General features: G+C 40.7%; 1 protein-coding gene across 2 annotated transcripts in view; it reads right to left on the bottom strand.

Moving 5' to 3' along the window:
* The window catches only part of svild (supervillin d), a 114,826-nt gene that overhangs the window by 35,932 nt on the left and 53,631 nt on the right, over window positions 1–25,263 (bottom strand). For both annotated transcript variants that reach the window (XM_034194745.1, XM_034194746.1), the window contains 4 exons: window positions 16,164–16,261; window positions 12,284–12,392; window positions 4,573–5,078; window positions 3,959–4,094 (listed from right to left, as the gene is read on the bottom strand). In XM_034194745.1, coding sequence (XP_034050636.1) covers window positions 3,959–4,094; window positions 4,573–5,078; window positions 12,284–12,392; window positions 16,164–16,261 — 849 coding nt within the window. The remainder of the gene's footprint in view (window positions 1–3,958; window positions 4,095–4,572; window positions 5,079–12,283; window positions 12,393–16,163; window positions 16,262–25,263) is intronic.

The following is a 25,263-nucleotide window of genomic DNA, read 5'->3' as shown; positions in this document are numbered from 1 at the left end:
GATAGTCCAGTTCCAATCCCACTGTTAAGAGTGTAGGCAGAAGACACTGAACAAAAATATAAAGGCAACACTTTTGTTTTTGTTCCCATTTTTCATGAGCTGAACTCAATGAGCTAAACCATTTTAATATACACAAAAGACCTATTGCTCTCAAATATTATTCAGAAATCTGTCTAAATCTGTGTTACTGAGCACTTCTTTGCTGAGATAATCCATCTCACAGGTGTGGCATATCAAGATGTTGATTAGACAGCATGATTATTGCACAGGTGTGCCTTAGGCTGGCCACAATAAAAGGCCACTCTGAAATGTTCAGTTTTATCACAAAGCACAATGCCACAGATGTCGCAAGTTTAGAAGGAGCGTGCAATTGGCATGCTGACTGCAGGAATGTCCACCTGAGCTGTTGCCCGTGAATTCAATGTTCATTTCTCAACCATAAGCCGCCTCCAAAGTGTTACGTTTATGTTTTTGTTCAGTGTATATGAATAAATAAATATAAGCAAGCACATCGACAGCACACATATGCAAACACACTCACCTGAAAAGAAAAGCTGACAGGCAGGTGTCAAAGTCAAAGAAAGGGGTAGAGATCCGGAGGTGGGGACAGAGGAAACTGAAGAGAAAGGTGAAAAGGGGAGGGAGAGTTGGAAGAGGAATAAAGGGGGGAAAAGGGAACATCAATAAACTGAGGAGAGTAAGTACAGTAGGGAAACTAAGACAGCTGTCTCCAAGTGCCACAGCTGGAGGAAGCAGATTTTACCATGAGAGAGCAAATCTGAGATCCGGGTCATTTATGCTTGTCTCAGAGATTGAAAACAGGGGCGTTAGGGATGTAAAGGAAAGAGGTCGCTTGTGAGAGGGAACAAACGGCACCAAGAAACAATGCAATATGAATCATTCCAATTCACGGGCACATGAAAGGAGCCTTCAAGTCTTTGGGATAAAGTGAAACGAAGTGGCTACAGGTACATACATCCGTATCTTCTGTGGGACCTCTAAAGGTACGGACCGAGGTTCACTGAGTGGACGTACGTGACACCGGGGGGAAATACACACATGGAACAAGCGGTGAAGCGCTTAACAGACACAGAATATTTTACGTCCACTACTGCTTCAGCTGAACTGTGCCGTTTCTTTTTTCTCCCGTTTCAGAAGCCAAAACTGGCAACTGTCTTCTAGTGCCATCGTGCTGATAATCATTCGAGTAATTGTTTATCGAAGCTGCTGTAATTTAAGAAATTCATCAAATGTAAATGAAGAAATTCATCAAAATATCGACATAAACTGCGAAGGTGTTTTGCTTCTTTCATCGTCCATCCATCTCATGTTCAAAGTGCTGTTTTCTAAGCGAGGCAGAAAGAATTGTACGTGACACCGGACCTTTAGCCGCATATGGTGCGAGTACTGACATATCTGCGCATTCTGATTGGTCGGTAAGACACCCTCCGTATCTTTAGAACGGTCTCTGTAGATACGGGTCCGTACCCGTAGCCAATGCCAAAGTGAAAGCATCTTATCCGTTAGTGGACTTGTTAACTTAAAAGAAAATGCCTTATTTTTTTATTTTTGCAGCGTACAAACCACCCAAATGAGTTCATTAATCGTCTCGTCAAAACATGAAGCAATTTTAACAAAATATCATTAGTACTGTGGCATTATGACTCATGCTAAGTTAATTTCAGCAAAGATATTTATAGAGACTAAACCCAGCCGAGACAGGCTGATGTCTCTGTGCTTTGATTCATCGGAAAAACAAGCCCCATTAAGCATCACTGCAATATGAAGACAAGAGTCTAGTCAAGTTTGATCCCCCCCCCTTTTTTTAAACTATCAGCGCGACTTTTGCAACAGGACCACATTTTTCACAGTGTAATTTAATGCTACGTTGTGACTAAATTTATATTTACAAAAGAGCAGTACTTTGTTACTTTAGTCTAAAGATGCAACTGATTGAGTCTGAAATAAATTTACAACACTGCAGTGGTGTATAGAAACGCTTAGCAGCTTTAACAGGAAACATCTGGAGTTTTTTGGAGATGACCGTGCATGCTACATTTCCAGATTTCCCACACTTCAGCCAAAGCGCGACGGCATCTGCTCTGGTTTGGCAGTCTGTGGGATAAAATGTCAGATTCCTGTTTTTATTCTAAACAGAAAAAGCAAATGAACTGTTTCTGCTCAAGTGAAAAACAAGAAATAAGAACACAGTCAGAGTATCTAATTTAATGCACCACCGCCAACACCAACATGATAAATTCAGTAATTTATTTATTTCATTAACTGTATTTCATCATTCTACAGCTGTGAAGACTTTATTTCAACAAGCAGCACAGTAGTGAATTCATTCACAGGCAATAAACTCAAATGGAATTGAGAAAGAAGAGGGATCTCATATATAGACCCTGAGGCCCATTGGTGCCAGTGCTAGGGGTGACCAAAATTTAATATCGCAGTATCTCTCCCTTTTTAGATGGTGACAGTACTGTATCACAGGTTTTACATGATATGACTCCTTTAATATTGATCTTATTTGAGCAAGAGTTTAACCTGGACTACTTTAATCTTCAAACTGCTCCTTTAAAGTCAAAATCTGGATGAAATCCTCCATGGATCAAAGACTTTTAGAGTTTTATGCATCACAACATTGTGGCAGTGTTTCAATAATGATCTTCAAAGAACTGCTACAGGACACCACAGAATGAAGGGGTTGAGAGTCAATGACTCTCTCTACATGGGACACCAGTCCATCACAGGTTATTATTTTTTTTTTTTGGGGGGGGGGGGGCTCCTCAAACCCTTTAACCCTATTTTGGCATCAATTCTTATGCATGTGTTGCCAAAGCTGCTGTTTTTGTTCCATTACTGGAAACAAGCTAAAATACTATGGTATATGTTTTGTGTTGATTTTTCATAATATAGATCACTTCCCAGTATTTAGATGATGGCATTTTTTTTTTTTTTAAGTTTTTGGCTGCCTGTAAACCCCTGCGGTACTTTAGTGGCTTTTTACAGGATGAAGCAAACTTGTCCGAAGGTTAGAGACCAAATTCAAAATGCTTGAAGGGGATTACAGATGTTGAAAGATCCAATCCAAGGAGGAATTTGTTTAAATAAACATTACATCACCTCCAACTTGCTGTAAAATTTAATATTGTGAGGCTTTCATCAGGGTTCCATGTGGCAAACTGTCACATTAAATTGCACTGTCTCAGCATATCAGCACACCATTGGCTCTCCAGTGTTTTCCATTTGCAGAATCTGAACTTTTTTTTTTCTTTTTAAATGGAATTGATTTGTTTTTTTTACTACGTGGAGGTCCTGCACCTGCTTGAGTATGCTACGGTTTGCTGACCGGTGCAAAGTGGGTGACAAAATGCATCTGAGATTTGAAAGTCAACATAAATGACAAGGGATTGCTTATGAATGTGGTTAATTATAAGTATTAAAATAATAAAATGTCCTCCCCTTTTATGTTCCAGAGGGCAGACTGATTTAAGATGCAGTCTTATGCCTGGAGAGTTTGAAGGTGTTTGGTTACGGTTATAGGACTTTATTTTAACAAGAGAAAAAGGCTTTTTTGTGAAACCTTGGGACTGCCACTCTTAAAACTGCGGCACTCCTGAGCCCTTGAAACAATAAACAGTCTCAATCCATCTCAAAAGTATTTCTTGGTGGGGGCAAAATTAGTAAAATAAAAAACTCCACCCACATCTTTATCTGTGCAACAAGATGCACCAACATACGGCAGGATTCCTGCAGTAGCCTTTGTTCTCACGTTCCGCTTTACCCACCGTCAGCCCGTCCTAAAGAAAGGCATCTCAGCTATCTGGTGAATTCACAAAGGTGTGGAAAGTGTGGAGGAATCATACGAGTGAAGGGCTGTGAGTTCTCTGCAGCAAATCACTGAACAATCTACTTTAACCTGCTGCCGTTTGTCGACTGAAAGTATCCTTACCTTCTTCTTCCAAGCATTTTCAGCATCTTTCAGCTGACTGAAACGATCAGCCAGTGGTGTCTGGATCAACTCAGTGGACTTTAACTTCTTCACTTTGACCCTCTTCTCATCTTCTCCACTACTGAACTCAGCCAGCCTACAGAATATGAGACGTATTGGCACTTTTTAATTTTTAACTTCAGTTTGTTTTTTTTCCAAACACTTCTTCTACGTTATACTACACTATTATATGAAAATCACACTATAATTTGAGAAATATGTGTTTGTTCCATTACTCCTCTAAGGCGCTTGGGGCAACTTCCGCCAAACTTGGTATGTGCATGTAGGCTGCAGAGGTGGAACAAAGTCACTGTCAAGTCATTCTCAAGTCATGAATCTGCAAGTCTCAAGTCAGCTTGCAAACAATTGGTGGCCATTATGACTTGAGACTTGCTGACTCATAACTTGAGAGTGACTTGATGGTGACTTCGTCCCACCTCTGGTGCATACCTTACTTGCAAAAACGCCTTTTATTGCTCTCATGGTCACTGATCAGAAAGGACCAATGTCCCACTATTCCCTGGTCTATATGACTTTGGAGTCTTTCAGAATTCTGTCACTGTGTTTGCAATGACCTTTGTTGAAGCGAAGAACTCAGGCTTCCTTCCAAACTGCTTTCCAGTTCATCGACATCCTCAGACACTGTGGATGTCTTTTCCAAGCTTTCATCAGGCGAAAGACTCCGCATCTCATCCAGACTCCCTCGACTGCTGCTGCTGCTGCCGCTGCCCGCTTTGTGTTGTCTCTGGGCACTGAAGCTCCCACCATCTGTGAAATCTTGACCAAACAAGTCGTCCTCTCCGTCTCCTTCACAGTTTACTTGGTCGTCTTCCTCCAACTCTTCCTCCTCCTCGCTCTCTGGGTGGCTAAGAGTGACGCTGCTTTGTCGAGCTGGAGTGAAACTCTCGCTATGGTCTGACTCCACGCTAGTGGAGCGGCTTTTCTTCAGGATTCCCTTGATGCCCCGAGGCCCAGAGTCTTGGCGCTGCAGTGAGGCAGGCTGGTGAGGAGGAGAAGCAGGGGGAGAGGAGTCTCTGCTCCTGCTGTGGGAGAGAGCCTGGCCACAGAGGAGGGTGAAAGGCTGATGCAGAGAGGGAGAGAGACATTGATTTCAAGCAAATAAGACTATTATGATTGTAATGCAGCTTAAAAATTGCATTTTCCATATTGCCTGGTGTCATTTCCTACAAAAACAAGTATAAAAAGTTCTGATTTCAACTATAATGTGCACAACAACATTCCAACTTTTCAAAGTAGTGGGTTGCCATTACCTTGGCAACCCACTACTTGAAAGGATGTAAATAGCAGGAGCGCTTTAAATTTAGGTACCCGAGAATTCTGGGTTTTATTTTATTCATACGAGCACCATAATTACTATATTTGGATATGTCATCATCATCATACACACACATTTGTGAATATAAAGTCTAGCATTCTCAAGTGGATTCCCTTCTTATATATCCGCATCAAACAGTTTATAATCCAATCAGCTCACTGACTTCATGGGGAATACCTATGGGATAAGTGTCAAGTGTCTGACATGCATTGTTAATGAGGTAAATAAGATAATTTCCGTTTCATTAATAAGCAAATATATTTATGAACCAATTATCAAAATTAATCAAAATTTATCAACTCTCCAGGAGATACTGATGGTGCAATGATCAAGCGTCATTTATCCTTCATTTTTACTGTTCACAGACAGTTTTGTTGTCCTGGCAATCCCTCGGTGTCGAGGAAGATCAAAGAAAGAGGTAGAGTCCAGAAGTAGGGACATTCTCAACTCTTGATCAATTCCCGGATCGGATTCTACATCCAGGTGTCAATCTAGAGATGCCTGTGAGTGGGTTTGTTTAATGTAGGAATGTCATTGCATGCCGACAAACACACGGTCCTTGACAGATCCTTAAACTGGTCCAATGGCTGGTAAATCCCAGACGACGGGGGTCTGAAGACCTGCAGCAGCCTTCATCTGTCATTCACAACCGTTGGGCGACAAGCCATCACTTCCTTCGCTTGATGCTCCATTGAGGACTTCTTGTTTCATCAGAGTCACGTTAGCTGTCTTGTGTTCAGGGTTCCTGTTGGGTCTTCACTGCTACCATAGTGAACACTGGGCAAACAAAGTCCCCATTGTATTTCACCTCCAACAGGCAAACCCACTTGATTTGTTAGACAGGTGTGACAACGTGGACGAGGGGTTGGAGTTTGACACCCATACAAGACAAAATCCCCACAAACCCAAAATGCATCATCTAAATGTGTGTACACAGCGACAGAACATAAAAACTGCAGAGGACATACAACCTGCAAAAGGCGGAATTTAGTCCTTGGGGGTATATACAATGTACCAGGAAAATATTAAAGGCACTTTTTTTCCAACATGTTTTTTTTTTATGTTACAGCCTTATTCCAAAATGGATGCAATCTATTTTTTTTCCTAAAAAATCTACACATAATACCCCATAATGACAATGTGAAAAAAGTTTTTTTCTTCTTTAGATTTTTGCAAATTTATTAAAAAAAAAAAAAAAAAGAAAAAAAAAGAAATCACATGTATTCACGGCCTTTGCAATTAAGCTCAAAATTGGGTTCAGGTGGGATCCTGGTTTCACTGATCATCCTTGAGATGTTTCTACAGCTTAACTGGAGTCCACCTGGGGTAAATTCAGTTGATTGGACATGATTTGGAAAGACACACACCTGTGTGCATATAAGGTCCCACAGTTGATAGTGCATGTCAGAGAACAAGCCAAGCATGAAGTCAAAGGAACTGTCTATTGACCTCAAAGACAGGACTGTCTTGAGGGCCAAATCTGGGGAAGGGTACAGAAACATTTCTGCTGCTTTTAGGTGTCCCAATAAGCACAGTGGCCTCCATCATCTGTAAATGGAACTTCGGATCCAGCAAGACTCTTCCTACAGCTGGCTGCGTGTCTAAACTGAGTGATCGGGCGAGAAGGGCCTTAAGTCAGAGAGGTGACCAAGAACCTGATGGTCACTCTGTCAGAGCTCCAGCATTCCTCTGTGGAGAGAGGAGAACCTTCCAGAAGGACAACCATCTCTGCAGCAATCCACCATTCAGGCCTGTATGGCAGAGTGGACAGACGGAAGCCACTCCTTAGTAAAAGACACATGGCAGCCCACCTGGAGTTTACCAAAAGGCACCTGAAGGACTCTCAGACCACGAGAAACAAAATTTTCTGGTTTGATGAGACAAAGCTTGAACTCTTTGGTGTGAATATCAGGCATCATGTTTGAAGAAAACTAGGCACCATCCCTACAGTGAAGCATGGTGGTGGCAGCATCATGCTGTGGGGATGTTTTTCAGCAGCAGGAACTGGGAGACTAGTCAGGATTGAGGGAAAGATGAATGCAGCAATGTACAGAGACATCCTGGATGAAAACCTGCTCCAGAGTGCCTTGACCTCAGACTGGGGTGACTAGGGATGGGTATCGAGAACCGGTTCCTTTCGGGTATCGTTAGGAAATGATTCGATCCACCAACATCAATAAGCTTTGTGCTATATCAAAGGAGTGGCTTCAGGACAACTCTGTCAATGTCCGACTGAACAGACCGTACATTTCTGGAGTGATCTGAAAATGGTTGTGCGCTCATGCTCCCTTCCAACCTAATGGAGCTTGAGAAGTGCTGCAAAGTGGAATGGACATCATATTCAAGAAGACATGAGGCTGTAATTGCTGCCAAAGGTGCATCAACAAAGTAGTGGCAAAGGTTGTAAATATTTATGTACATGTGACTTCTTAGTTTTTAATTGTTAAAGGATAACAATTTAGATTTAGGCTGTTAGTGGCCATCCAATGATCCAGTGGCATTACTTTGTGCACTTCCGTGACCGGTTTCAAAGTATACGGCATCCGTGGCCATCCAATGATCCAGTGGCATTACTTTGTGCACTTCCGTGACCGGTTTCAAAGTATACGGCATTCGCAGCAAACAGCTACGGAAACCGGGTCATTATAATCTCATTACTTTAAGGTGCAAATAAAAAAAAAAAAAAATCCCCAGTCTTGAACAATTTTAATCACTAACGACAAGTATTTTAACTAGACATTGGTCTCGCAGTGGAAAATATCAACTAGAAATAAGTGAAGAGTTAATGGTCTGTGTCATCGGGCGACACAGGTACGGCAGGAAACATACAGCTGTTTATCATGCAAATATCACGGATAAAGTGACAAGAAGAACCAAAACCACTTACTTATGGAAGGAAATATTGTCTCCCTTGTTCCTCTGTTTGTGGCTTTGCCAACATGCGCACTTTTCCGGCATATTCCACCTGTTTCTTGAACTTCTATGCACGCAAATCACTAACTTGCCCGGAAGTAAAATGGTGACCACACCTCCTTACTGACAGTATTTACTTAATGGTTTTCATTATGCTGTTGTTCTTATTTTGAAAGTTCAATAAGTGGACTGATATGTTAAACATGGTGCGAATTTACTGAACAAGTAGTAGACTTTTTTTTGTTTTGTATATTGTTCTGCAAGCCACTTTTAATTACAAATTCATCCGCCCACCACCTGAGTTTTCATTAGCAGGTGAACACTGGGTGTGTTTAAAACAATATTGTGGCACTCTTAATTCATAATGTGAAGTAAAACAGAGCATGCCATGTAAAAGAAACAGTTTTTTTTGTAACTGTACTATGTAGTCAAGACTATTTATATTTAGTTTCTTTTGTCTGTATTAGCATATTTGATATTGGAGTAATCCAGAAGTAATTGAAAGTAATCAAATTACATTACTTTAATATTATGGTACTTGGATTACGTTACTGATTACATTTTTCAACAGGTAACTAGTAACGGTATCAGAATACATTTTTAAAGTAACCCTCCCAACCCTGCATATACATATATATATCTCTGTGTCATCACAGAGACATTCCATGTCCATTAAGCGGCAATAAACAGCTGATATGCAGGTTAAAACAGCATAACAGACATTTTAACCTGCATGTCAGTTGTTTTTTTTCTTTTAAGGGATTATTCAACATTAATTCTCTTTTAAAAAGTTCCTTATAGAGATTGACAGTTTTATGACATTTGAGAGAGTCTGCAAGCTTAATACTGATTATATATTGTTCAGCCAGAAGTCTCTCTAAGTTGGGGGTTAAAACAACTGTGCGCACACACACACACACACACACACACACACACAAAGTAAATAGCTCCATTGAAAAGAACACAAAGCCTGCATCATTTATTTATTTATTTTATAATCACCATTCTGTCTTTTTATAACCACCATTCTGTCAATGTAGTCACTGTTGCCAGACTGAAGGTTTTCCTCCAAGTTTCGTCTCCCTCATTGTCACCTAAATAAGGCTCAAACCCATAAAGCTGTGTCCCCCACAGCTTATTAAGACACACATTCAGTCTGGACTTTATTTGGGCTTGAATCAGCAGGTGCCATTTCGGTGATGATGTAGCAACAATATGGCCATGGCTGAGGGCTGAAATAGAGCGCAGGCTTCAGACAGCTGTAGTTTATCCTTCACATGCGCGCTTATCAACGACTTTTATTGTTCAGGATTTTTTAAAATATCAACATTTCATCATTTTTAGTGGTTATTTGTGCACATTTTTTGGTGTCAGCTACACTTTAAGATCCAAAATCCGACAGACTCTGGGGTGAAGTGTGTCATCTCCTCTGTAAATACGAGCCACTGCTTTCAAAGAAAAGCTCAGAAGCTTTGTTCTCGAACAGAACCACATTTGTTTTGCTCTATCTGTGTCTGGGATGTTTGTGTTTTGCTGTTAACTATGCCACATGCAGAGAAATGCCGAGAATTGCTGAGTGAGACGTTTTCCGGAAATGCACCTGTTACGTCGTTTCAGGAGAGGAATTAAAAATCAGAAACGACTAATTATGAGCACATGTGGGCACAGAGATTGGCAATCATGAGTACTTTGATGTTGTGTTGCTAACTGGGACGTTAAAACACATGCGACATGCACTTTAATTTACAAACAAAACTCCACCTTTTTTCATGCTGTCATTATGGGGTGTTGTGAGTAGAATTTTTAAAGAAGAAATGAATTTACTCAATTTTGTAATAAGGCTGTAACATAAAATGTGGAAAGAGTGAAGCACTGAATACTTTCCACATGCACTGTATATGTAAAACAGTAAAAAAAAAAAAAAAAAATCTGAAATTATCTTTGCAAATCTATTTCTAATGTGATTCACAGCATAAACACATTGACAAAAGAAACATTTTGTCGAGTTGTGTTATTACTCTGAGACACAAGTGTTCACCCATGTAATCTACAAAGTCAAACTTTCAACATTACGTTTACGAGGTCTGTTCGAAAAGTAACGGACCTTATTATTTTTTTCAAAAACTATATGGATTTGAATCACGTGTGATTACATCAGACATGCTTGAACCCTCGTGGGCATGCGAGAGTTTTTTCACGCCTGTCGGTTACGTCATTTGCCTGTGGGCAGTCTTTGAGTGAGGAGTGGCCCACCCTCTCGTCGATTTTTTCATTGTTTAGGAATGGCTCAGAGACTGCTGCTTTGTTTGATCAAAATTTTTTCAAAAACTGTAAGGCATAACTGAGTGGACACCATTCGATAAATTCAGCTGGTTTTCTGTGAAAATTTTAACGGCTGATGAGAGATTTTGGAGTTCTCCTGTCACCGTAAGGACGGCCCACGGCACCTGACGGCGATCTGTGCTCCGAGGTGGCGTCGTCTCGCTGTTTCAAGCTGAAAACTTCCTAATTTCAGGCTCTGTGGACCCAAGACGTCGTGAGATAACAGAGAACTTTCAGAAGAATTCGGGATCAGGAGTTTATCCAGACATTCCACTGTTAAAGGAGATTTTGTAATGAAAGAACGTGCGGGCAGATTCGCATGTCGGGCCGGACCCGACCTCGGGGGGTCGCCACAGGAAAAACACCTCTGTTGGAAACCTTAACGGACAAGTTGGAACATGCCCAGCTGTTAAACAATTTCTCAGATACTCACTTGTTGAAAGCCATCAAAAGCCGCCTGCATTTTACAAATGGTTTTCAACACGGAAGTGTTTTTCCTGTGGCGGCGCGAACGGATTTGGGGCGCGTCACGGACCCGACTCGGCAAATTCGTCCGCACGTTCTTTTATTACAAAATCTCCTTTAACAGTGGAATGTCCGCATAAACTCCTCATGCCGGCCTCTTCTGAAACTTCTCTGTTCTCTGACGACGTCCTGGGTGAACAGAGCTTTAAATTAGGATGTTTTCAGCTCGAAACAGCCAGACGGACGCCACCTCCGACCGCGCCGATCCGCTTTGTGGGCTGTGCTTAAAGCGAAAGAAACTCCACAATCTCTCATCAGCAATTAAACTTTTCACCGAAAACCAGCTGAATTTCTCGAATAGTGTCCACATGGATATCCCTCACCGGTCCTGAAAAAATTTGATAAAGCAACGCGCGCCGTCTCCCTGCAGCGCCTCAGACCACAGAGTCCACACCTCACTCAAAGCCTGCCCGTAGACGAATGACGTCACCGACAGGCATGACAAAACTCACGCATGCGCACAAGGGTTCAAGCTTGTCCTAAAAACATATGAATCAAATCCATTTATTTTTTGAAAAAAATAAAAAGGACTGCTTTTTTTTTAAATCACAGACCTCGTATGTCTTTGAAATGTTTTCTAATACTTTCTTTTATCCATGTAAGGGTTTGTTGAAGTCGGACAAATCACACCTTCTGCATGGGTTGCATGCACTCTCATTCTGACAACTTGGAACAAGCACAGGCAGCCTGACTTACAGGTCAGAGGTCAAGAGGGAGTAATGATGGTGGGAGAGATGAAGGAAGAAGCAGGCGGTGAAGCCAGCTGAGACTGAAAGCGCAGCGCGAGCCAGGCGGTCTGCTTAAATGAGAAACACTATATCGTGCGATATGTGTGTGGGCATTTTTGTGCCGTTACAGCATGCATTATTTTTATTAGCTGTCAGATCACGTTAACTTCTGTCAGTCATTGCTAGAGTAAATGAATGTTTGTCTTTTTTTTTTTTTTTTTTTTTTTTACTGTGCATCAGTCATGAGAACGGCAGTTTGCACAAAACAACAAAACTAAACTTGAACAAAAAAGTGTTAATAGTTTAGAAATTGGCTTGAAGGCAGCAGTAAGATGACTCACAATCATGACACGGCAACAGTGAAAAGCTTGTTTGCAAAAACAATGAGCAGAGATAAGCATTTAGAGGGGATTTATTTTAAGAGTTTATAGGCCTTATTAGGAAATGGTGAGAATCCACTACCTTATCTTCTTCCTCCAGAACGCCAGCGTTTTCATTCTGTTCCTTCAGGGAGGGTTTGTCTGAAGTCTCATGTTCTTCCATTTTCATGCTTAAACAAGTCTCAGGCAGTCTAAAATATTTCCAAAAAAGGGACAATGAAAGGGGGAGTTACAGACAGAAAGAGGGAAGATAACTTGTAAACAACTGTCTGAAAGATAATCCAGGTACAGCAGGCATTTGAGCGCAACATGTATGATAAAGACTGCAAACTGAACACAACATGGATCGCTGCACGCTTCATGTCTGTGCGTGTTTCACAGACCTACTGTGCATACAAAAGGGTGATGCAACGTGAGATGTAGACCGGATTAGACTTCATCATGATGAGCCCTATTTTGAGGGTGGAAGCCAAACAATTTGTGCATAGGGCGCAGTTAATTTGAGGTGTGTCCAAGCACACGCTGCCATTTGTGGTAGGAAATACCAGCGTTAAAAGAGCTCAAGTTACTACGTTCAGACAATGAATGAGCGCATGGGTGTATTGTAGTCTGAACATAACCACAATCAGAATAATCAGAACAGTGCCTGTTCTTTTCTTTAAACGGAGCATGCCAGGTGCATGAGGAAGCTGATGCACATGAAAGCATTAATGGAATAGTGCCACTCTGCCAGAGCACATAGTCAGCAAAATGCCTTGAGGTGCTGCGATACACTTTACTGTGCATTTTACACATGTTGCTCCTCTGAGAAACAGCAAGACAGCAAGGGCAACAGAGAATATGCACAAGATTTCGTAAGTTTTTTCCTCCCCTTCTCACTCACTTTTCTTTTTCCTTGCCTACACTCACCATAATATTAATGTTATAACTCTACTGGCAACAGGTGGCAATATGTGAAGGTAAGCAGAGTGTACGTCTGTTACATTGTACTGCACAGGACTTTAGATGAGGGTTTTGATGGTCTAAAGCGCTTTCGGGTGGCGTATGACTTTATATGTGACCACACCTCATTTTTAGACCAGCAAGCTCACAAACAAATGGTATCGTAATTTACAGGATGCAGGTGCTGAGTGGAAAAATGACACCTTTGTCAGGTGGAAACTAGCGATGACAGTCATGCTGTGCTTTGCACCGGGTTTTCATTCAACGCCTCTCCTGACTGAAATAAATATTAACGTGTTCAATCTTGCATAAACACAAGGTTCTACATATGGCCCAAAACGCATTTGTTGCTTCATGACACAGCAGCCAAACGTTCCCTTGTCCGCTAGTAACACATTCTTAGGGTACATAGCATCTATGCAATCTCCTATGACAGATGAGTTTTTGTCTCTATTGTGATAGATTTTGAGTGACAAATCAGTTGACTGTAGACAGAAATAGCAAAAACAAACTTCTCCTAGATGCCTCAAAAGGCACTGCAGTGACATCACAGCATCTCTATGAAAAGTTCAGGGATATTCAACTTAAAAGCACTCAGACAGCCGTACAAAAAAACAAAACAAAAAAAAAAAACTGGCAGTTGTTTTGTGGAGGCTGCTGCATGTGGCTGCATACACTCCATTCTCACTTCAGTGATGTCAGACGTTCCCAGGCAAGATGTTGGCTTGAACACACAGACCAATGTGGAGTTCAGCAGCTTAATGGACAAGTGCTCTCCTACCTGAGCCACATTATTATTTTTATAATTTATCAACTAAATCTACTAAGCTAGTCAATATTATCAAAAGTGCATCATTTTGGATTTGAAAACTACTCAAAACACGCAGCCACCGATTGCTGCTTTTTAACTTTGGAAAAAAGTGTTTTTTGGCACATCAGTGGTCACTTTCCATTTTAGCATGATGTTCATTGTTTAAGCATTTATATCATGTTTTTTGTTAAATTAATGTGATTTGTACACAAATTCTTGAGATTGGATATTTATTTGGCCAAATTTAGTGGAAACAAAACAATTTTCTGCAATTCAAGTTGCAGAAAGAAGGTGAAGAAGGTGAAATATACACAGCACTATAACCCAGTGAAAAAACAAACGCAGAAGAAAAACTCTGTACAGGTTCTTTACTCAAATAGTTTTTAAGCTCCTGTTAACCTGAAACTTTTTTGCATCACTATGATTACTACATGGCCGCAGCTTTTTGTGCCATTAGATTCCCCGTCAATTGACCTGCAGCTACGTCTTCGCTTCATTCACCTAAGAGTGTACTGAGCCTGCTTGAACTGTGGTACTGATGTCTAATTTAAACCAGTAATCTGCTTGCACAGTGTTTTAAGAAGAATACGAGGTCTGTCAATAAAGTATAGGTCTTTTTTATTTTTTTCAAAAACTATATGGATTTCATTCATATGTTTTTACGTCAGACATGCTTGAACCCTCGTGCGCATGCGTGAGTTTTTCCACGTCTGTCGGTGACGTCATTCGCCTGTGAGCACTCCTTGTGGGAGGAGTCGTCCAGCCCCTCGTCGGAATTCCTTTGTCTGAGAAGTTGTTGAGAGACTGGCGCTTTGTTTGATCAAAATTTTTTCTAAACCCGTGAGGCACATCGAAGTGGACATGGTTCGAAAAATTAAGCTGGTTTTCCGTGAAAATTTTAACGCCTGATGAGAGATTTTGAGGTGATACTGTCACTTTAAGGACTTCCCACGGAGCGAGACGTCGCGCAGCGGTCCCAGGCGCCGTCGTCAGCCTGTTTCAAGCTGAAAACCTCCACATTTCAGGCTCTATTGATCCAGGACGTCGTGAGAGAACAGAGAAGTTTCAGAAGAAGTCGGTTTCAGCATTTTATCCGGATATTCCACTGTTAAAGGAGATTTTTTTAATGAAAGACGTGCGGGCGGATTGCAACGTCGGCTCGCAGCTGCCGCGACGCTCCGCCACAGGAAAAACACCTCTGTTGGAAGCCTTAAGGACAAGTTGGAACATGTCCAGCTGTTAAACAATTTCTCATATACTCACTCCACTGAAAGCCATCAAAAGCCGCCTGGATTTTACAAATGGTTATCAACATTCAACCGTCCGTGAGTAAATGTGGAGATTGCCGGAAGTTATACCTGATGTGGACATGTCCTGTCTCTGGCAATCAGTCTGTGAGCAGGACTTATGTCCTTTCTTTAACACAGTGATGAGAGAGTTTGCGGAGAGTGAGGAGCGCAGGCAGCCTTTTTTCTTTTAATTGTTCACATGTGCGTGCACGAAGAATCGTCTGTGAGTGGACTGGAGATGTCCGGACTTTTTACTGAACGTTGACATGTCCTGTCTCTGGCAATCAGTCTGTGAACAGGACTTTTATGGACTATATTTAAATTCATTTGTGAGAGAAGACCGAGGAGCAGCTGCAGCCAGCAGCGTTTTTTTTCTGTGCCGTTAGTTTTTACTGCATTGTGTACATGGTGTCGTCATGACGACGCAGGACGCAACTCGAAGCGGGCCAAAGTAGGCGGCGTATCGCGTTATCGATAGAAGGCGTCGCTCGATTGGCTAGAGCTACGCTGCACGCGAGGTGTACTCGGCTCCACCAGCAGTCAACTTGGCATGTGGTACAGCTCAGAAAGTGGCGAATGGGCCAATCAGAAGTTGGCAAAATCACACACCATATAATAAACACTGTTACTCCATGGTTACGGAGTCCATATGTTGGTCACAGATTTTTTAATACTTGCACCCAAGTCACCAGTTATGAAAACTACCATCAAGTCCGCAAAGCAAGGTTAGCCTGTCAGCGTTAGCTTGTTTGGCACCAATGCTGCCACCAAGAGTTTTGGAGTGGGAAAGATGTAGATGGACTAATGCAGCATGGGTACACCTTGAACGGCGCAGCAGCCTACAGCAAGGTGATGTTTGCATAGTATAGCAAAATGATGTGAAACTTGCTATGAATGAAAATGTGCTTAATAATGGTCACCTGGAAGAGGGTGCCTCTTGGTCACTGTTGACTGGATGACGGTTTGCTCCATTGGTGGCATAGCGATCGTTGCTTCCATCGTCCAGACCCTCCAGGTCCTAGAGGTAAAAAGACAACAAAAATAGGCTTTTTTCTTCTTCTCATTGAGTCAGCTCAGCCCTACAGCTGTTTTTAATCAAGTTGCTAATATTTTAAAGAATGTGTTCAAGTGTCTGAAGCAAGGTGTTGCTGGCAAAGATCAAGTACAATGGGGGAAGGAATCGACCCACCCCGAGGACTTACAGTAAAATCTCAAATGATGAGAGATGGACTGTGTGTAAGTACTGCGCTGTATTTTCCACATTAAAGCAAAGTCCCATCGATGTTTTATTAGAATGATCATGTAGTTAAAGAACTGCACAGTTAACTCGTGAAGGGGTCAATGCAGTGGCAGCAATTCAAGACAACACACAAAACTTTGTACGTACTTTACAATTCAAATTACAAAGGCAAATATACAGTCCGAAAGAGGGTGGTGGTGTTCACGCTCGAATAAATTTTTCGCACCAGCAAAATAAAGAATGATTGGACACTGCTTCGGTATGTAACAACCAATGTGTTTAGTAAAGGGCAGTTAATACATTTATTCCAATTATCAACACTAATTGATAAAAACAATGGAAAGAAGCAAATTCACTTCATGTCATGCATGGACAAGATACCTGTTCATTCAACTCACTTATCAAAACAAGCATTTTCAGATTTACTTTCAATCATGTTTGATTTTCTAAATGTGTTTTTAAATCATTTTATTATGCATTGCAAAGTGCAAGTATTTTAAAAAGTGCTACATAAATAAAATGCATTATTACTACACTGGTCCAAAAAATTCTTGCATGGATTTTGAAAAATAATTTAAGGTAATCTTGGGGTGCTGAGTCTGAGCTCAGATTTCCTCTGTCCCGTTACATTTTTTGCAATCTGCGTGTTCTGTATTGATGGATTACGCAAAAGTTATTCATTCACTCAAGTTTGAAGCCACAAATCATGCACAAACGCAGCTTCAAAAGCACAGTTTTAAAACTTGGTTCACGAAATGTGAACAAGAGCCGTAATATAATTTATGGCATTGAAGAGGTGTGCGAGACTGCAGCTTTTGCTTTAATGCTTGATAGGAGAAATATGTTTTCATATCTCATAAACATGATGTGACTGGCAAAAACTAACACCAGATTTGGATTCAGTGCCCCCAAATTACCCAAAATCCATTGAAAAACTCCATGCAAGAAAAATCGTGTTGACCAGTGTGATTAATGTTAATATGCAGCTACATAATTACTAGGGGTGTTGAAAAAAGAAAAAAAAAAAAAAAAATCGATTCACGTGCAAATTGGGATTCTTATTTATTACGATTCTGAATCGATCCAAAATGTCCAAGAATCGATTTTTAAAAAGCATTTTATTAAACATTTCCTTGCTTACTCGCTGCGTGTACTGTTTGTCAGGCAACGGCTTCCGTACTACAGCGTCTCCGCGGGGGGCGGGTCCGGCGTGCTTCAAACATTTGTGAGCTGAAGCTTAGCACGGCGGATGAAGAGCTAATTCAGCCAGCACCGTCTTTGCTGAAGGCAAATGTTTGGGTGCATTTTGGATTTTATTATTTGCTGCATAAGAAGGAGCTTGACATGACTTATGCAGTGTGCAAAATCTGCAAAATGAAAGTTAAGTACTTCAGAAACACTTCAAATCCGCAAGCCCACATGCTCCGTCATCACCCGCAGCTAAAAGAAGCGGAGCAGCGGTCTCTGCCGACTACTGACCAGCGCTTTGCTAAACTGTCAGTCAACTCCGAACAAGCAAAACAGATAAGTAAATTTACATCTTTAGAATCACTTGATTAACCTTGTAAAGCTGCATTTTCTTAAACATAAACACTTTTTAAGTAATATAACTATTTCTCAGAGCTCTTTGAATCGAAAATCGATTCTGAATTGAATCGTCACCCCAAGAATCAGAATCGAATTGAATTGAGTTGTTGTACGATTCACATCCCTAATAATTATGTCCGCCAAGGACGTAATGAAATCATCTGTTTATTTATTGATTTGTCTGTCTGTTTTTTAGCAGGATTACGTCAAAACTACTGCACAAACACATATTAGGCCATGGAAAACTCCATTAAATTTGGGAGGTGATTCGGATCTGAATTCTGGATCAAGATTTCACTTTATATAGGCTTTGAAGGATTATGTCACAGATTCTCATCAGATTTACACCACAGATAGATATTAGGCCATGGAAGATGCCACTGAATTTTCACCAAATTTTCACCACATATTTGTATTAGGCATTGGACCTGGGAAGACTCCATTCAATTTTGGAGGTCATCTGGATTTCACTTTGTAGACTTAAGGATGACGTCAAAATTACTTCATGGATTGGATAAGACATCACAGTGTAAAACAAAGATCAGGAAGACACCATTTTGTTTCAGTTTGTGAATTAAATATCACATTGCAGCATCTTGATCAGTCGGATCATTCTGGATCAGTATGCAATTACTGCTTTGTGCTGTGGAATCCGGAACCAGGTAAATGATGTGTCATGATGCAAATCACATATCTGTTATTTTGACTGCTCAACAACCTTTGGTGGATGTCAGAAATCTTGTTAATATTTCTAGGTTTCAGAAAAGCCTAGGCAGGTACCCTGAAAAATGCAGCGAGTGAATGAATGGATAGACTTACACATCTCCAAATAAAAAGTGCATATACTGAGAACAAAGTAACTCAAATCTGGTCAAATGTAAAGCTCCAAATAAAACTAAAAAGCAACTCTGTTTTGCTTTTATAATATCACATAGATCTGCTTATCACCTGCTGAATGGCTGGTGAAAATTAGGAGCAGGTGTAGTTTTCTGTGACTGAGATAAAAGAAATGTAATGAATCAGAGAACTTAGACAGTGGTTATGTTCTAAAACCCAATTAATATGATCATACCTCCACACAACCCTGTAGAAAATATTTTGTACAAATGTAGCTGCTAAAGAAAAAGAAAGCGAGGAAGGTGGTCAAGAGAAAGTCAGTGAATGGAGTCAGTGACAGAGAGAGAGAGACTGTTTCCTCACAGAAATTTACCTAATGAACCATTATTTTCTGGTTGTTTAGCAGCGATTAAATTGTAAAATTCAACACAGTTATAACCTTGCAGTAAGGATTTGATAAGAGTGTAGCCAAAGCATGCACTTCTTTGTGTTGTTTTGAAGGTACATGTATTTTAAAAATGAGTTTGCCAGTTTCTTTTATTTCCAAAGCGTAGATTTTGTGGCCAAAAAGCCTCACTGCTTCTATGATACATGTACAGAGAGGTCTGCATATGGAAATGTGGTGTAGTAATAAATGAGTGCAAAACAAGCAGCAGCGAGAGAAGGTGGTGCATTTCAAGGTGACCTCTTACAAAAATCCACAACTGGTCTTATTTTTCCCTTTTCTTTGTCATTTTCACACTTCAAACTGAAGCTTTGGGTGGCCGTCCTAATTGACTTTCAATGACTGCTAATGTTTTTCTTTCCTTTGAACTGAAAAGTGCAGACGTGATGAACTTGTGATGTCAGTCCTACTCAGTCTCTCCTGCTGTAGACACTGGCTCATTGCTTTCAACAGCGCGTCTGCAGGAGTGACAGATGTAATCAGAAAAAGAAGGGATCTCAAAACACGCCTTCAAAGTAAGAGAAGGAACTAATAAAAAGAATGAAAAATAGGAAGAAAAATAAAATGAAGTAGACTGTGTTCTCAGCCGTTTTTGCAGTGACGTGCTTCCATCTGGGTTCACTTGGCCAAACCTTGGCGCTGCTCGTGGTCTGTGAAGGCCAAGTTAGAGCAGCTATTTAGGTCCAATATCATGAAATCTAACCACTTCTGAAACTTGAACAGCCTGAGAAAGTCTGATACTTTAAAGTCTGATATTCTACACATGTCAACTTGCACATGTGTGTATCTTCCATAGATTTGTCAGTTACTGCGTATAATAAATGCACCTCCCCCCTCCCCAACTGCTGCTTTCAGGACTCAAACCACAGCTCCAGCCAAGTAAGCATCCAGATGCAGGACAGATCAGCACCGTGTGGAACAACTCTATTTGTTTTTAATGGAGAAAACTTCCACAGGGGACAGTGTAGGTTACACCAGCTGCAATGGACAGAGCAGAATAAATCAGCAAGGGAACTGAGGAAAATTAATCATTTGTTGACACAATTTGTGATGATATGCATGGTGCTAATGTTAAGCAATTTTTTTGGTCCTTTTCCCATTAATTAAATGTGTTCCTTGTCAGCGGATGTCTGGCGAGTCTGTCAGAAAGTGGTGCTCATCATCAAATCTTTGAGTGGACATCAGGCAGAGAACTTTCCTTTTGTCCTGTCCTTGTTCGTAGCTTGCCGGTGGCCGTTCAGTAGACGTCAAGGTGCTTTCTCACATTGGAAGCATAAAAACCATCACAGCAGAATTTCATCTTAACCTTCACAAAGCTAGGCATTGTCCCAGAACACTTTGTTTCCTTGCACAAGAGTCTTTCAAAATAAGAGCACATTTCAATATAAACTTTGATCCCATTACCAGTGCACGCTGATGGCATTGTCACAGGTAAGATGTGGAAGAGACGAGAAAAACACTGAAAACTCAATTTTTTGCTTTTTATGATGTCTTGGGGTCATGAAACTAATTTATTTAGGGTGGGCATTTAATAAACTTAAATAAAAAATTATTTTGGGCCTTTAACCAACTTTCTTCAAAACAGAAAGTTGGTGCTCGGCTATGGCACCTCCGACGCGTGGATATGGTAATTTTTTGTTTAATGTTTACATTAATTTTCTATGATAACTGACAAGAAGGCAAAAGTGGTATTGCTCACCTTCAAATACCTATTTCATGAAAAACCAGGGAACATCTTCAGAAATTCATGACTGTGCTGCAGCACACTGTTGCTGCCTCTGCTGGCCTTTTGTTCACCACTGGGGGCAGCACTGCGTGCAGTGGCAGAAACACAGTATGGAAGAAGCCAGCTGTTTTTTTTGGCATGTCAGCAGAGCATTACTGTCCTTTTCAGAATCGGTATGGCAATATTCACAAATTACGAACTGAAGGTGAAGTTCAAATGGGTACAATTACCAGTTCTATTGTCCAATACAGATGACCATAGTAAGTCCCTTCGGCTGCTCCCTTGTTTGCACTCTGGGTCGCCACAGCAAATCCAAGGTGGATCTGCATGTTGATTTGGCACAGGTTTTACGCCGGATGCCCTTCCTGACGCAACTCCACATTACATGGAGAAATGTAGCAGGGGTGGGATTTGAACCCAGAACCTTCCGAACTGAAACCAAGCGCATTAACCACTTGGCCAATACAGATGACCATGTTGATTTTAATTTTACCTAGTAGGAAAAATGAATGATCCTGTGACACTGGCTGGCTTATGAGCTTTTATGATATTTTGCAGAAGTGGAAGAAGCAGCGCAACAGCTTAATTCAACCCATTCAAAATCTTGAAAACTGAGCAATCGACTGGGTCACAATACGTTTAGATCACCTTCTCGAACAGTAATCCACAGACCCCTGGTAGACCGTAAGCAACCCTAAGTGGTTCATGAGTATGCTGGTAAAATATTACATTTTAAATTAACAGTGATATTCTTACTTAGAAGTGTTTCTCAAACTACTTAAAAACAATCCCAAAGTTTAACAGATAGCAATATACTGCTGGACAGGTAAGCAGACTGATTGTAATGACAATCAGTCTGACCGGGTGTCATTACTGGTAATGACACCTGGTTACGCCAATCGGAGGTCACTAAAATTAACATTGAATCGGTGTGTAACTTTGCAAAAACAATGTCGGACTCTGTAGTTTTCTCTGGGCACCTCCCCAATCGGACCAGGAGTGACATGTTTAGCCGCATGTTCTCCTTGAATTGCTGGCTGTCTGAGTGGTGTCCAAAAAATGAGGTGGGCTTCACAGATAATTGGCAAAGCTTCTGGGGAAAACCTGGTCTTGTTAGGAGAGACGGCATCCATCCCACTTTGGATGGAGCACCTCTCATTTCTAGAAATCTGGCCAATTTTCTTAAATCCTCCAAACCGTGACTATCCAGGGTTGGGACCAGGAAGCAGAGTTGTAGTCTTACACACCTCTCTGCAGCTTCTCTACCCCTGCCATCCCCTCATTACCCCATCCCCGTAGAGACGGTGCCTGCTCCCAGACTACCAATAACCAGCAAAAATCTATTTAAGCATAAAAATTCAAAAAGAAAAAATAATATAGCACCTTCAACTGCACCACAGACTAAAACAGTTAAATGTGGTCCATTAAACATTAGGTCTGTCTCTTCTAAGTTCCTGTTAGTAAATGATATAATAATTGATCAACATATTGATTTATTCTGCCTTACAGAAACCTGGTTACAGCAGGATGAATATGTTTGTTTAAATGAGTCAACACCCCCGAGTCACACTAACTGCCAGAATGCTTGTAGCACGAGCCGAGGCGGAGGATTAGCAGCAATCTTCCATTCCAGCTTATTAATTAATCAAAAACCCAGACAGAGCTTTAATTCATTTGAAAGCTTGACTCTTAGTCTTGTCCATCCAAATTGGAAGTCCCAAAAAACAGTTTTATTTGTTATTATCTATCGTCCACCTGATCGTTACTGTGAGTTTCTCTGTGAATTTGCAGACCTTTTGTCTGACTTAGTGCTTAGCTCAAATAAGATAATTATAGTGGGTGATTTTAACATCCACACAGATGCTGAGAATGACAGCCACAACACTGCATTTAATCTATTATTAGACTCAACTGGCTTTGCTCAAAATGTAAATGAGTCCACCCACCACTTTAATCATATCTTAGATCTTGTTCTGACTTATGGTATGGAAATTGAAGACTTAACAGTATTCCCTGAAAACTCCCTTCTGTCTGATCATTTCTTAATAACATTTACATTTACTCTGATGGACTACCCAGCAGTGGGGAATAAGTTTCATTACACTAGAAGTCTTTCAGAAAGCGCTGTAACTAGGTTTAAGGATATGATTCCTTCTTTATGTTCTCTAATGCCATATACCAACACAGTGCAGAGTAGCTACCTAAACTCTGTAAGTGAGATAGAGTATCTCGTCAATAGTTTTACATCCTCATTGAAGACAACTTTGGATGCTGTAGCTCCTCTGAAAAAGAGAGCTTTAAATCAGAAGTGCCTGACTCCGTGGTATAACTCACAAACTCGCAGCTTAAAGCAGATAACCCGTAAGTTGGAGAGGAAATGGCCTCTCACTAATTTAGAAGATCTTCACTTAGCCTGGAAAAAGAGTCTGTTGCTTTATAAAAAAGCCCTCCGTAAAGCTAGGACATCTTACTACTCATCACTAATTGAAGAAAATAAGAACAACCCCAGGTTTCTTTTCAGCACTGTAGCCAGGCTGACAAAGAGTCAGAGCTCCATTGAGCTGAGTATTCCATTAACTTTAACTAGTAATGACTTCATGACTTTCTTTGCTAACAAAATTTTTACTATTAGAGAAAAAATTACTCATAACCATCCCAAAGACGTATCGTTATCTTTGGCTGCTTTCAGTGATGCCGGTATGTGGTTAGACTCATTCTCTCCGATTGTTCTGTCTGAGTTATTTTCATTAGTTACTTCCTCCAAACCATCAACATGTCTATTATACCCCATTCCTACCAGGCTGCTCAAGGAAGCCCTACCATTAATTAATGCTTTGATCTTAAATATGATCAATCTATCTTTATTAGTTGGCTATGTACCAGAGGCTTTTAAGGTAGCAGTAATTAAACCATTACTTAAAAAGCCATCACTTGACCCAGCTATCTTAGCTAATTATAGGCCAATCTCCAACCTTCCTTTTCTCTCAAAAATTCTTGAAAGGGTAGTTGTAAAACAGCTAACTGATTATCTGCAGAGGAATGGTCCATTTGAAGAGTTTCAGTCAGGTTTTAGAATTCATCATAGTACAGAAACAGCATTAGTGAAGGTTACAAATGATCTTCCTATGGCCTCAGACAATGGACTCATCTCTGTGCTTGTTCTGTTAGACCTCAGTGCTGCTTTTGATACTGTTGACCATAAAATTTTATTACAGAGATTAGAGCATGCCATAGGCATTAAAGGCACTGCGCTGCGGTGGTTTGAATCATATTTATCTAATAGATTACAATTTGTTCATGTAAATGGGGAATCTTCTTCACAGGCTAAGGTTAATTATGGAGTTCCACAAGGTTCTGTGCTAGGACCAATTTTATTCACTTTATACGTGTTTCCCTTAGGCAGTATTATTAGACGGCATTGCTTAAATTTTCACTGTTACGCAGATGATACCCAGCTTTATCTATCCATGAAGCCAGAGGACACACACCAATTAGCTAAACTGCAGGATTGTCTTACAGACATAAAGACATGGATGACCTCTAATTTCCTGCTTTTAAACTCAGATAAAACTGAAGTTATTGTACTTGGCCCCACAAATCTTAGAAACATGGTGTCTAACCAGATCCTTACTCTGGATGGCATTACCCTGACCTCTAGTAATACTGTGAGAAATCTTGGAGTCATTTTGATCAGGATATGTCATTCAATGCGCATATTAAACAAATATGTAGGACTGCTTTTTTGCATTTGCGCAATATCTCTAAAATTAGAAAGGTCTTGTCTCAGAGTGATGCTGAAAAATTAATTCATGCATTTATTTCCTCTAGGCTGGACTATTGTAATTCATTATTATCAGGTTGTCCTAAAAGTTCCCTGAAAAGCCTTCAGTTAATTCAAAATGCTGCAGCTAGAGTGCTAACAGGGACTAGAAGGAGAGAGCATCTCTCACCCATATTGGCCTCTCTTCATTGGCTTCCTGTTAATTCTAGAATAGAATTTAAAATTCTTATTCTTACTTATAAGGTTTTGAATAATCAGGTCCCATCTTATCTTAGGGACCTCATAGTACCATATCACCCCAATAGAGCGCTTCACTCTCAGACTGCAGGCTTACTTGTAGTTCCTAGGGTTTGTAAGAGTAGAATGGGAGGCAGAGCCTTCAGCTTTCAGGCTCCTCTCCTGTG

This window comes from Thalassophryne amazonica, chromosome 18, assembly GCF_902500255.1.
Source record: "Thalassophryne amazonica chromosome 18, fThaAma1.1, whole genome shotgun sequence".
NCBI lineage: Eukaryota > Metazoa > Chordata > Actinopteri > Batrachoidiformes > Batrachoididae > Thalassophryne > Thalassophryne amazonica.
The sequence above is the reverse complement of the archived record's forward strand: the minus strand, read 5'-3'. Positions and strand labels throughout refer to the sequence as shown.